Source organism: Corythoichthys intestinalis, chromosome 2 (genome assembly GCF_030265065.1).
Source record: "Corythoichthys intestinalis isolate RoL2023-P3 chromosome 2, ASM3026506v1, whole genome shotgun sequence".
NCBI classification, from domain to species: Eukaryota; Metazoa; Chordata; class Actinopteri; order Syngnathiformes; family Syngnathidae; genus Corythoichthys; species Corythoichthys intestinalis.
The window spans coordinates 60,395,393-60,409,321 of NC_080396.1; the positions used below are offsets into that span (position 1 = coordinate 60,395,393).

General features: G+C 41.5%; 1 protein-coding gene across 1 annotated transcript in view; it reads left to right on the top strand.

Moving 5' to 3' along the window:
* Positions 1 to 13,929, top strand: part of itga5 (integrin, alpha 5 (fibronectin receptor, alpha polypeptide)) — an 82,041-nt gene that overhangs the window by 35,020 nt on the left and 33,092 nt on the right. Inside the window, exons 3-18 of the mRNA XM_057830379.1 lie at positions 989 to 1,089; positions 1,465 to 1,588; positions 2,841 to 2,902; positions 2,980 to 3,025; positions 3,119 to 3,244; positions 3,315 to 3,359; positions 3,530 to 3,573; positions 3,720 to 3,776; positions 4,439 to 4,491; positions 4,587 to 4,795; positions 4,994 to 5,185; positions 5,264 to 5,309; positions 8,335 to 8,448; positions 11,696 to 11,751; positions 12,310 to 12,467; positions 12,565 to 12,702. Of these exons, the coding sequence (XP_057686362.1) occupies positions 989 to 1,089; positions 1,465 to 1,588; positions 2,841 to 2,902; positions 2,980 to 3,025; positions 3,119 to 3,244; positions 3,315 to 3,359; positions 3,530 to 3,573; positions 3,720 to 3,776; positions 4,439 to 4,491; positions 4,587 to 4,795; positions 4,994 to 5,185; positions 5,264 to 5,309; positions 8,335 to 8,448; positions 11,696 to 11,751; positions 12,310 to 12,467; positions 12,565 to 12,702 (1,571 nt within the window). The remainder of the gene's footprint in view (positions 1 to 988; positions 1,090 to 1,464; positions 1,589 to 2,840; positions 2,903 to 2,979; positions 3,026 to 3,118; positions 3,245 to 3,314; positions 3,360 to 3,529; positions 3,574 to 3,719; positions 3,777 to 4,438; positions 4,492 to 4,586; positions 4,796 to 4,993; positions 5,186 to 5,263; positions 5,310 to 8,334; positions 8,449 to 11,695; positions 11,752 to 12,309; positions 12,468 to 12,564; positions 12,703 to 13,929) is intronic.

The window sequence follows — 13,929 nt, forward strand, 5'->3', positions numbered from 1 at the left end:
GAACATTTATGGCAAAGATTAGAAAAGTATATTAGGTAGTTATTCTCATTTCCCTCATGTTATGGCAGTGATTGTCCAGAGAAAATAATTATTCAGAAACAGAATTGTACATTTAGTTGACACAGACATAGAACTGTAATGGGTGTGTGAAAGGAGAGATTGAGGCAAAAGTGTGTCGAAACAAAGAGTGATCACCATCTTGCTATGTGGGCTGTGGTCCAAAGATTATTTATTTTCTTTGGACCGCAGTCTTTGTGCTTTTCCGCAAAGACATTGAGCAGAACTCCAGCTCTGAGCTGCTGAGTTGGCCAATAACATGCTTTGCTCGCATCCACATGCATCGTGACGATCGTCAGTCCTTCTTAGAGCTACACACTTTTTTTCCTGATGTCTTTTAAGTGTTTTGAGAATGAGCGGTTCCTGGATCAATAGCTCAGTTCTCAAAAGTGTGTTCTTCTCCGCCTAATCAATTTTGTTTGCATTGCTTTCTGACTTCATTACAGATGCCACATCTGTCTGCAACGTCTGAATTTATTACAGATGCGGCATCTGACTGCCAATGACGTTGCAAAGTTCAAACATGATTCCAGTGACCATCTGTCATCTGGCATATGGTTCCTTTTGGAGTGTTGAAGTGGCAGATCAGTGGCCAGGTGGTCAAACACGGGCACGGGTCATTGAGGTTAAGCGCAGACGGTCCTGTCCAAAGTTGTTAGGCTACTCTCGATGAAGCACATCAGCCTGTTGGATTGTCTGCCTCTCGAAATTCTTTCGGCCATCTGTGTCATATCGCGATTCGGTGTGTAAAAAGCCCAAATTTCTTGATGCATGTAGCTGAGCCATTAAAATGTTGTTAAAGACTTACTACACTATCATTAGAAAAAGTAGAGAAACAAAAAAAAAGTTTTTGCATCAATTTCATTGTCACGTTTTTTTTTCCCTTAAAGACTGGTCTTGGTGTAAATGAAAATCTGTGTGTCTCTCTCAGGGTCTCGTGTCGTCACAATCAACAACACAGTGCATCAGATTGAGTTTAAGTCGCACCAATGGTTTGGTGCCACGGTGCGTTCACATGGGGACACGATTCTGGTAAGTCTACCGAAATATATTGCTGCACAAATAAACCAAATATACTGTATGTAGTAGTGGTTGTCACTTACATACACACCGCATCACAAAGAAATGTTTCGTTCTAAATATCACCTCCCCACTCCACCCACCCAATGACATCAGTGATGCACGGTTCACTACTTGGGTTGGGTTTTGTGGTTACCCTGCTCCAGATGTACCACCGCCCTAAACTGGTATTCCTATTGTAGTAACTGGAAAACAGCTCCCACTTAAAAAAAAAATTAAAAAATAAAAATAACTCCCCCAGTTCACTACTGTTGTCTTCCATTACCTTTCACTACCCGTTGTCTTTCATACTGACCCCATAAACCACTCTTCCCTTCTATCTTCCAGGCCTGCGCACCTCTCTACTCGTGGCGGACTGAAAAGGATGAACCACGGTCTGATGCTACTGGGACTTGCTACCTCTCTGTTCAGAATTTTACCAAATTTGTCGAGTACGCTCCCTGTCGAACAGGTGACTGGCACTTTATCTGTAATTAGCAAGAGTAATAATACGGCTGCACCGCTCAAGTCAACGGATGTTTTGTTATCTCTAAAATTCCGCCGCACAGCCCAAACCGTTTGATCGATCGGCACCGTTCAAAATTAAAACGACCGGAATTTTCGCACGACGCAGGGATTTTTTCGAACGACCCCAAAAAATGTTCGTTTGCCCATAAACGCCGATTTGTTAAAAAGGCCGATTTTTTAAAAAGAAAAAAAAAAAAAAAATAAATCTAGTCCTACATTTTTTGACCAAATAACATAATATGGACATGAAAAATTCCGTGACGGTGAGGTGCATAAAGGTTGTATACAGAATTTGGAAGAAATTTACGGTTCGGAAATTTGCCAAAAACTTTCCCATTAATTTTTAATTTTTCTATTGATGCCAATGTACTTGGATTCCATTGATGCAAATGTAAGTCGATGCCATTGACGGCCATGGACGTCGAAATTTCCCATTCATTTTCAATGGCAAAAAAACAGACGTCCCCAAACTAACTGAAAATGACCTGATATCAATAGAACACGCACCCCAAATGTCCCAAAATGACCTTGTATGACCAGGACACGCCCCCCCCAAATGTCCCCAAATGACCTGATATGACCACGACACCCCCGCCAAATGTCCCCAAATGACCTGATATGACCAGGACACGCCCCCCAAATGTCCCCAATTGACCTTATATGACCAGAACACGCCCCCCAAATGTCACCAAATGACCTGATATGACCAGGACACACCCCCCAAGTGTCCCCAAATGACCTGATATGACCAGGACATGGCACCCAAATGTCCCAAAATGACCTGTTATGACCAGGACACCCCCCTAAATGTCCCCAAATGACATGATATGACCAGGATATGCCCCCAAGTGTCCCTAAATGACCTTATATGACCAGGATACGCCCCCTAATGTCCCAAAATGACCTTATATGACCAGGACACGACCCCCCCCCCCCCAAATGTCCCCAAATGACCAGGACATGTCCCCGAAATGTCCCCAAACCAACCTGGGCGGGGCTAAGATCTGTATCTCAACACTATTATATTTTTCTTGAAATACAATATTGTAAACAAATTTACATAATGGCATAAATAATGTAAAATGTAAGTGCTATTAATTTATACAGATCACGTAACGTTAAATAGGAGTAAATGCACAGGTGTTGCATTTTTGTTGAAACTTGTTTTCTCATTTTGTGATGTTTTTAATGTGTAGAAATCAGCGACGAGGCAGGACAAGGCTACTGTCAAGGAGGATTCAGTGCCGATTTCACAACGGTAACCACCCTATATAGAAACAGCGATTGTCAACTTTCTCTGTTACCGTCATCATGTCCAGGTTTTTAATCTTTCAGGATGGTCGAGTGGTGTTGGGCGGGCCCGGCAGCTACTTCTGGCAGGGTACGACCTATCCAACCATCCAACACGATGCTGAATATCTTTGTAAAACAAACAAACAAAAAAAACTGATTATCATCTTTGGTTATACCTCAGGTCAGGTGATCTCTGCAGATAAAGAGGACATTATCAAGGCCTATTACCCAAGCTATTTTATGCAGAGTGTGGATGGTCAGATCCAGACAAAACAGGTCCAGGCTAAACATGATGACAGTTACCAAGGTAAACTAAATGTGCACACTTCTTTATTCGTTTTTCATGAAAGATAAGTTTTATTTTTGTTTCCTACAAGGTTACTCTGTGGCTGTTGGAGAGTTCAGTGGAGATCAAGTAGAAGGTAAACTCAACTCAATTTTGACTGCAAGGCCAGTAGTTGACAACCTAAACAATTGCAGTAGACTAGAGAGAACATAAAGCAAAGCCAGCCGTATATGATTTTGGACTTGGATACGCTGTCAATTGAACTGGTGTTCTGCGAGACGTAAATCGTTACTTTATTTCCTCCAGATTTCGTGGCTGGCATTCCAAAAGGAGTCATGCTTTATGGTTTGGTAAGAAAGCACTTGATTTTGGCTTTCTAGTTTGGTGCTCAAAGACTGTCTGGAATTTAAGACTGCTGTAAAATATAAAAAGTGGAGATCACGCTTTTAGTGTGTAACGCAATGTAAAGGGAGGCTCTTTGCCTTCTGTTTTGCAGGTGTCTCTTTTGAATGGAACAGACTTGAAGACAATGATTAACTTCACAGGCGAGCAGGTAAGGTCAAACCTCTATCATTCTTGGGTACATTTTCAGTTCATTCATTGGCTCATGCTGGACGCTCATGATTTATGGAACCAGTGATGGTGAAAATATTTGCGCCATTGCCATCCGATTGTGTTTTTCAGTTTAGAGGGGCATGATAGAGGCTTTTGATGGTAGTAGTTGCAACACTGTTTTTTGATATAAAGTGTGTACTGTATGTATAAATTAATATTAATTTTCATTTTACCATACCAGTTAACGGTCATCCTGCCCATTTTACTTTTGCTACTTCAAAGAGACCCAGCGCTCACTTGTCAATCGAAAAAGTAATAGTTTTTTTTTTTTTTTTTTTTTTTTGCAGCAGCAGTGACAAAAATACAGTAAACAGCCAAGGGATGAGATGTTATGAATAGTAATAATAAATGTATTGTTGGAATAAAGATGGAATATGAATATCAACTCTGAAAGTCAAATTAATGCTAAAAAGCCAGTTTTCAGTGAAGCTCAGTTGTTGACTAAAATGTGTAGCGGGAAAAATAAATGTATTTTCTTTCACTGTTGTAATACTGATGACTCCTTTGTTTGAATGAATGACAACAACTTGTGGAGCATCTACAAAATATTAAGCCTGATTTTTACGGCATGTAAACAAAATAATTGCACTTTTTCTTTAGATGGGATCATATTTTGGCTATGCAGTGGCCACCACTGATGTCAACAGCGACGGGTGAGTTCTCCCACTGGTAATGAATCAGTCATTACACCTCCGGCGTCAATGTGTCTCCACCTTAATGATTTGATTATGTCCTCTTTTGTCTGTAGAATGGTGGACCTGCTGGTGGGCGCTCCCATGTTCATGACGCGAGGCTCTGATGCCCGCCTGGAAGAAATGGGCCGGGTCTACTTATATCTGCAGCGTGCCCCCTTGAGCCTGGAGCTGAGCCCGCTTCATCTGACAGGCACTCAAGTTTTTGGCAGATTTGGCAGCACCGTCGCACCGCTGGGTGATCTGAACCAGGACGGATTCAATGGTGCATTGGCAAACACAATTCCATGCATTCATGAACAGCGTAGTCTTAAAGTGATTTCATTTAATTACATTATTGGTGGTATTGAAAGATTGCACACTGCTGAAGTCACAGCACTCCTTTATAAAACTACTGCTTTACTTGTTTTCGAAATTGATTTCTTTCAAAACTGATAAAAGAAAACAATCTCACCTTTGGCAGATGTTGCTGTCAGCTGTCCATTTGGTGGGGAGGAGCAACAGGGCTTAGTCTACATCTACAATGGCTTCCCCCAGGGTCTCCGAGATAAGCCATCTCAGGTGATTGCAGGCCAGTGGGCTTCTGGGTCCATCCCTTCCAGTTTTGGCTTCGCACTCAGAGGGGCTAAGGACCTGGATAGGAATGGTTATCCAGGTTAGTTTTAAAATATATACACTCCTGTGTAGTTATTCGGCTTTAAAATGGTTTGAAATCATTTTATCATCTCCTCAGATCTTATTGTTGGTGCCTTTGGCGTGGACAAGGCCATTCTCTACAGGTGTGTTCTATTAACTCCTCCTACAGGGGCTAAAAAGTTCTGAAATAAGCTTGTATTTTTGTCATCGTATTTAATCTGTGTGTTTTTAAAGTGCCTGTGACAGCATAAAAAAATCTTAAATAGCATTATTATTTGAATTAGAATCATATTTTGAGATGATTTGATTATGTTCAACAATTTGGCAAAGTGCAGATGATGAGAAATTAGTTTTTTAATCTGCCGTTTAGCCCCGCCAGTCATTATAGCGCTCTAGCATCGCCAGCTGGATGATGACGTCGGCAGGGTCACGATTTAATCTGATTTAGAATTTAGCCCATTGAGGGGGAAGATTCAGAATGAGAAAAATACAACAGAGAAGCAAAATGTCATTATTGTTTCAATCTCTCTACTCCAATATTTATACAGGATATTCTTTTTATCTAAGTATTTTCCCCAATTGCTAAATAAATGGTATGGTCATGACAAATAACAGTCTTCTGCTAAATGGAATATGAAATATTAAAAATGCATTTATTCAGTACGACAAGGCAAAATTACTGCATAATGGTCAAAACTGCTGACTTCTTCCACTCCTGAATGGTATTTTATGCTATTGGAGTTAGTCCGTCTTTTGTCATTTCCCTGCCCCGGCTTCGGAGACTGAGGAAAGAGTGTAAACAAAACAAGAGGCGTGACAGCTAGCCAATACACTAACCCAAACCGAGGAGCTTTTCCAAGTCATATTCTCACCTTTCGAAAACGAAAAATCACACAAAACTACCCCGGCTCATGTCACACACGGTGGCGGGGTTGATTGTCTTCACCGATCGGCCAACCCCCGGCAGTGAGCAAGTTTCGGTTCATCGTTCTGCTGCGGCCACAGCGGGCTGGCAGTACTCGTCGCTGGAAATGGACGCCGAAAATAGCCCATTCTCGGTGGACAAACCGACCGACGTCGGAGGGGGGGGGGCTGCTTGTGGCCAAGCTGAGGATAGTGGTCTATTGGCAGCTGTTAGGTTTGCACGACGGGAGGGGATCCCAGAGCAGACAAAGGCAGAGTGACTGTGATCAAAAAATTTTTTATTTGTTGCCAGATCCAAGAGAAAATAGGCAGGCAGGGTGCTGACAAGAATCGGGAAGAAAATCAGGCTTGAGGTTCCGACATGGGGCGCGCAGAGACAGGTCCTGGGACGAGAGCAAAAAATCATGAGCCGAGAAACACAGAGAAAAGTATTTAAATGATTACGAGAAGCAACTGACGCTGGAAACGGACAAGTTGATCTGGCGACGAGGTGAGGCGTCCACTGGCTTATAAAGGTGGCTGATAATGATTGCCTGCACCTGTGGCTGTTCCACCCATCTGACCTGTGAATTAGATGAATCATGCACACCTGCCGGAGGTGGCCCAGCTCTCAGGAGGGAGGGGCAGAGGCCCTAACAGGCGACCATACGAAGAGGACCGAGGGGGTGGAAGTGACCATGGTGTGTGGCAAGCCGCCGGTCATTGGCCCGAGTGGCCTTCTCGGTGGACAAGGAGCATTCTCACCCACAAAATGCAAGCCACCTCCTTATTAAAACGTGTGCCATGAGCCCAGTATTTGACATAATACAAAACACGTAGTTTACTCACTTCTTCGTCGGTCTAATGGCCCCACAGTTGTCGGACTTGTTTTGGCCATTCTCCGAGGTGAACGGGAACTTTTTGAAACCCAAAAAGGCTCGCACGCCTCTCCCCAGTGTAGCAAAAAAGGCCTGCAGCACATTGTGCTGGTGTAATGTGAAAAATAAACAAATTATTCCACAAAACCAGCTGAATCCACAGTCCAGCTGCATGCTATATAGCAATGGCTGTATTGTGAGATGGTGACCCGGCTGACGTCACATTCTCATTCTTCCTCAGTCCAGAAAGTCACTCATTTTCATGGCGCCGGATACAAAAAATTGAATAAATAAATCGATCGCTTCCACATACATCCAAGTGGTCAATTTCATTCAACAGCATAAATTTCCGCGTAAAATACGAAATAAACATGCTTCTTGCTGTCATAGGCACTTTTATATCCAATGTTTCCCAGTCCTTATGAAACTGAACATGATCTGTCCTTGACCACAATGTGGCCAAATTGTGAACCAGCGAAAAATAGAAACATTTGCAGTTTATTTTGAAAGAAAAAAAAGACACAATTATTTTTCTAATTAGAATCAGGTGTTCCAAGGTCAATGTTCAAAGGCAAAACGATCCCAAACTTAAATTGAATGATATTGTTGTTACGAATAATGTTCCGAAAATCAGTGGCCAAAAATCTTCGGCTGAAAAGTGACTAAAAATATGGTTTCAGTCTGAAACGCTTTTTTCACAGAAATAACTACCGAAAACTGAAGAAATTGATGAATGAGGATCTGTTGGCTTGGTGCAGCCATTTGCACTTACAGTGGAATAGCAGCCACAATATTCTCTTCCCATCTTAAAATCTTCTCTCTTCTTCCCCCTATTGAGCAGCTAAAAACAGGGCTGACAGGTTGTCTTTGCAACCTTAGAAACTTTTATTTTGCTCTCATTTCTCTGTTCTCTAGGTGACTTGACTGCAATTATAAATAAAGGGTGTGTTCAATGGGCACGCCAAGAAAACAGTTTCAAAATCAATTACCACCCGGAAACACAAACGAAAACGATAGATCAGCAAAATATAATTAAAATAGGAAAAAAATAAAGTCCAAAGGGCGCAATAGTCACAGCAGCAGCAAATAGCAGACTATTATTAGCATTTTGAACATGTGTTTTACTCTATTTTGGGTCAAGTCAAACATTTATGTTTAATCTTATGTTATGTTGTGCATTGTTGAAATTTCAGTAACAAATGAATATGATCAAATCAATATTTTATCATGTGTTAAGAATTAAAAAGTCATTTAAAAATGTTATGAATGTCATACTGCACTTTTGTATAATATTGATGCTTTCTGTAATTTTGCACCTAATCGTGTCAAATTAAGATGCATTGCCCACATCCGTGTGCTGACCCAATTTGGTGGTGGTCTCCCACAGATCTCGGCCTATCGTCAACACTAGCGCCTCCCTAACAGTTTATCCCACCATGATCAATCCTGAAGAGAAGAACTGCATGATACCTAACGGAAACACGAGCATTTCTGTTTCCTGGTGAGTAACCATTACTTTTTATGAGTTACTGCTGTCTATTTAAGTAAACACTTATTTCCTGTCCGATAGGGAATATGCATGTCATCAGCATGAGCTGAATGCTGCTCTCATGTGATACAATGAATTATATTGTGCATCCAAGCCATATTTTGAATAGCAGTGTTGTTAGCCATTGTGCCCTCCTCTAAATGTGCGCACTATTCCCTTCCAGAGGAGAGGAAACAGACGGCGGTCACTCAATTTTCAACATGGTTGACAATGTGCTTATGTGTGCGCCCCTCTACCCCCACTCTATGAAGGAAAGTCTTGTATACACATGTGTCTTGATTATACTGCCTCGTTGCTGTGGTGATGGGGAGTTTTCGGAGGGGATAATGGCAATAAGAGTGAGAGGGGAGGGGCATCAAGTTTTTTTCGTCCCCTTTCCCTGCTGTTTCTTTGAATGCGATATTGTCTGGTAGTGGAACACAGCTGGGAAACATCAGGACATGTAGAAGCACAGTTGGGCATGAGCAATTCCCATACAGGAGAGTGTATAAAGATATTAGTGCTCCTCAGTAAAGGCTCTTTTACTTTGACCATTTCTGTTCTTTATGGAGCGAGCCGAAGAACTTAGAACTTTACTCGCATATAAGCTTATTTCAATATTTTGTCAACAATACAGATTATTTAGTGATAATTCATATAAAGGACGGTGGAAGAGTGGTGAACACGTCATTTACAGTAATGATATTGTTAGTTCAATCCCGGTTTGGGCTTTCCTGTGTGGAGTTTGCATGTTCTCCTCGTGCCTGCGTGGGTTCTTTCTGGGTACTCTGGCTTCCTCCCACATCTCAAAAACATGTACGGTAGGCAACCAGTTAAGGGTGTACCTTGCCCTCCTGTCTGTTGTTAGCTGGGATAGGCTGCAGCACACCCCCAACCCTTGTGAGGGTAAGCGTTTCAGAAGATGTATGAATGAATGAATGATATAAAGCATGCAGGATAGACCCTATTTATAGGTTCAATTAGCATTTTTTAAAAAACTGGTAGCAAGGATTGAAAGTACTCTGACTTCACTCCTACCTCCCATATCTGACATTATACCGTAGAAATATATTGCTAGCGTGGCTTATTCATAGCAACCAAGTAGCCCAGCAGTAAATATTCCTTGTTTGATGATGGAGATTTTGGGAATGTACAATAAGTTAAATATTCAAAGAAGTTACTTGAATGGTTCGCAGCCGAATGTGAAGCAGTTGGGATGAAGATCAGCACCTCCAAATCCAAGACCATGGCCCTTAGTCGGAAAAGGGTGGTGTGCCGTCTCCGGGTCGGGGATGAGATCCTGCCCCAAGTGGAGGAGTTCAAGTATCTTGGGGTCTTGTTCATGAGTGAGGGTAGGAGGGAGCGGGAGATTGACAGGTGGATCGGTGCAGCATCTGCAGTTATGCGGATTTTTCACGGGTCCGTAGTGGTAAAGAAGGAGCTGAACCGAAAAGGGAAGCTCTCGATTTACCAGTCGATCTACGTTCCTACCCTTACCTATGGTCACGAGCTGTGGTTTGTGACCGAAAGAACAAGATCCCGGATACAAGCGGCCGAAATGAGTTTCCCCCTCAGGTTGCCCACTGCCCAGTCTTTCCCTTAGAGATAGGGTGAGAAGCACTGTCATCTGGGAGGGACTCTGTGTCGAGCTGCTTCTCCTCCCCATTGAAAGGAGCCAGTTGAGGTGGCTTGGGCATCTGGTTCAGATGCCTCCTGGACGCCTCCCTGGAGAGTTGTTCCGGGCATGTTCCACCAGTGGGAGGCCCCAGGGATGACCCAGGACATGCTGGGGAGACTATGTCTCTCGGCTGGCCTGGGAACGCCTTGGGATCCTGCCAGAGGAGCTGGTTGAAGTGGCTGGGGAGAGGGAAGTCTGAGGTTCACTGCTAAAGCTGCTGCCACCGCGACCCGACCCTGGACTAAGCGGTAGATGATGGATGGATGGATGGATGGATGGATGAAGAAAAACCTCATACAGTATAATGAACTCTTCTCATTAAAAAGAGGCCCTTGCTTATGTGAAGCAAAGATTGTTTTTTTATTAGGTTACATTTAATTTTGATGCATGCTAAATGAAACAGTCACTAAGGTATAGTGATACCATAACAATAAACTTTTGTTTTGTGCAATTTCACCCCTTCAGACCTGAGCATGCTGCTGAAGGCCATGGCTCGTTCGCCTCTCTATACCAATAAAGACATTGAATTTAGTTGCTATTTCCACTTCTGGGAAATGATCGGACGAAACTTTACCCATTGAAATCAAATCATGAGTTTTAGCACACTCCCTTTAGCTATTTTTGGCTCTTTGAAAACGGCTGAGACAAAACGCAACTTCAAAAACGCAAATGTAAGTGCTCATTTCTTATCAAAAACACATTAACATTAAAAATACCGGTAACCAAAGAAAGCATGAAATATCCCTGACCAAAAACTCTTAAACACCTAACCTGTTCTGGTGTTTGAGTGAAGTAAAAATCATCGATTTTTTTTTTTTTTTTTTGCCCAGCAGAAAAAATTCGGGACTGAAGGGGTTAAATGAATAGACAGTATGTTATTGAAATAATAAAAATATAAAAAACAGGTAAACATAAAATTGGATGACTCAGAAAAAAACACTATAAACTCCAATACATGACGTTTCTTGCTTATTGGTTGTTCAAATCCCATGGCTCTAGTGTCTCATCGTGTTGCAAGGCTGTTACAAATTCATAATATAAAATTAAATGACTAAACACAGCAGCACAAGTTAAAAGTACATACCGTAGTGGGGAATGTTTACAAATCTACAAGTGATCACTTAATGTTAGTAAATACAGCATATGAACGAAGCTACATCACTGGACCTTTTCCTGGTCTCTGTAGTCTCTTAAAGGATTACACAGGGGTGGCCTGTCAGGATGTCAGCAAAGTGTTATCCAGTTGATGTCACGGGAGATGACTTCCATGGGCAACCGCTGGGCAGTCAGCACTGAAACTTGAGTGCTCGCCCAATTTCACCCTACTTAACTTTGCTACTCCTTTCCACATGCTAAAGGGTCACGCCAGAAACATCAATTTATCAGCCTGTCGGGTTTAAGCTGGCCTCCAAACATTCCTAGCATGTTAGTCATTATATTTGTTACATTACACAGAAATGAGAAACATGTACGGAATGGACTTAATGGAAAGGGTGTGTATTGTGAGCTTTTTATTTACAATTAAACATCTGTCCCACACAGTGTCAACTTGAGTTTCTGCATATCCGCTGACGGGAAGCACCTACCAGAAGTCCTTGGTGAGACAACATTCCACATCCACACTGTCAAAAAGTCACCATTGTGAATGTTTTCAAACCTGTAGCTGCCATAGAAAGTTTTGGCTCATGCTATCTGGATTTTGTACTGTCTAGTGATTTGATTTAATGACTCCCTTATCCTCTCTAAGGGTAAATACAGTATATATTATGTGGGTCTTAACACCCAGACATTATATTGTGTTTTTTGTTGTTGTTATTTATAGCTATTTACTAGTAAAATCCTGATTCTGTTATCTTAAACATTGTTTAGCAGCATCATTTAACGTGTCCCCAATGTACTCTATTCACATCATATTTAATGCTCTATTAACCTCTCACATACAGTATATGTCATATGGAAAATATCTACCAAGCACAAAGACTCGAAATCTAAGCAAGTCTAATTTCATTGTTTTTGTCCTGCCCCAACATATATCTAAGCATTTATTGGGTGAAATAAATCACAATTTGCTTAAATCATCAGTCATAATAACATTCAGTACCTTTGCCAATTATGTGACTCCATCCTGCTTTGAATACATAATTGTGCGTTTGCAGATTTCCAGGTGGAGGTACAGCTTGACAGCCAGAAGTTCAAGCAAAAAGGAGCAGTGAAAAGAGCTCTCTTCCTGGACTCCCAGCAGCCTTTACTGCAAAGGAACATAAGGGTCCACCGTAGTGAACGTGTGTGCAACCACACCAAAATCTACCTAAGAGTATGTTCTATTTCACTACCACCATGTTTAAAAATATAATTCTCCTACAGTATGTGTCCAGTCTGTTTTATTCATCTGTAAATATTTTTGTCTACAGGATGAGAAAGACTTCAGGGATAAACTCTCCCCCATCTTGGTGGCATTGAACTTTAGCTTGGATAACAATGCTGCTGCAGACTTGCATGGCCTGCGACCCATTCTGAACCATCAATCCCCCAACATAATTGAGCAGAAGGTACTTGAGATTCAATTAAACTCCATTGTTATTTCACATTTCACATGTTCAACCGAACACTGGCTTATGTTGTACACAAAAGTCGTTGGAAACTCTGCGTTAAGAGTTATTCTGGCAGCAAACCATTGCAATTACAGACACAAATCAAGGAACTCTGTGCAGCAGTAGTCATCCTATTATCCATTCATTTTTTCCCCCTGCACCGCCTATCCTGCTGAAGAATGGGGGAAGTTGGTATGCTCATTGGGTGACTGATTACACTGGTCTATTAGCAAAATGGTTCCTGGATAAAAGTAGTGAGACTTTACTAAATTTGGGCTACTAAAATAAAAAAAGAGGTCAAAAGTATCAATTGGCTACTGTTTTTGAGATACAGTGTCTGTCCGAAATGTTAAAATCCAAGCACTTTAGGTAAAAATGGGTATAATTTGAAATGAAAATGATGATTTCTGGATAAACATATCCACCTAAAAACATTGTCTAGTATTTCAAAATATAATCATGTAGGCAAGAACTTTGACATAATATGCTCATTTCAATGTATTGCATGAATCCTGGTGTTTTGGAAGGGGACAAAATGCTTTAATGCAGACACATATCATCAGTGGTGGCACACATTGATATATCCATCTCGTCAAATGTAGCAACTAGTTAAACTGATATGATATAATCATACAAATGTATCTTTGTAATCAAAATTTAACATTAAATTTCTTGAATACTTTAGCCACCAGCACCAGTCTTTTATTTTCCAATATATGTCACGACAGCAAGTACGATTTAGCCTTTTTTTTTTTTTTTTTTTTTTTTTTTAATTTCTGGAGAAGATATTTTCCAAAATTTTGTAGTCCAGTGTTAGGAATTGATAAGCTGTTTGAATTCAGCCATGTGTGTGACAACACCACCAATAATGGCATGTCATAGACACCTTATTGTGCATGTTATGCAGCCCAACAGACCTGGTTTAAAACCCAGGTTCAATGTGCTCTGCCTCAGAGTTCCATGGGAGCACCATATGGGACCTCGGCGAGCATCCCCGTCTAGTTAATGGTGGTTTGTGTGTTTCTCACTCTTTTGTAGCTTCTCCTTGGCTGGATCAGCACTGCTGGCTTGAAAATATCAAAGCTTGCGGGCCTCTCACAGATGTGGTGCGCTGCCAAGAACCAAGACCTTGAGCTAAAATATCAAACTTAAATCTGGCAAAGCTCCCCTTTTGGATAATCCTGA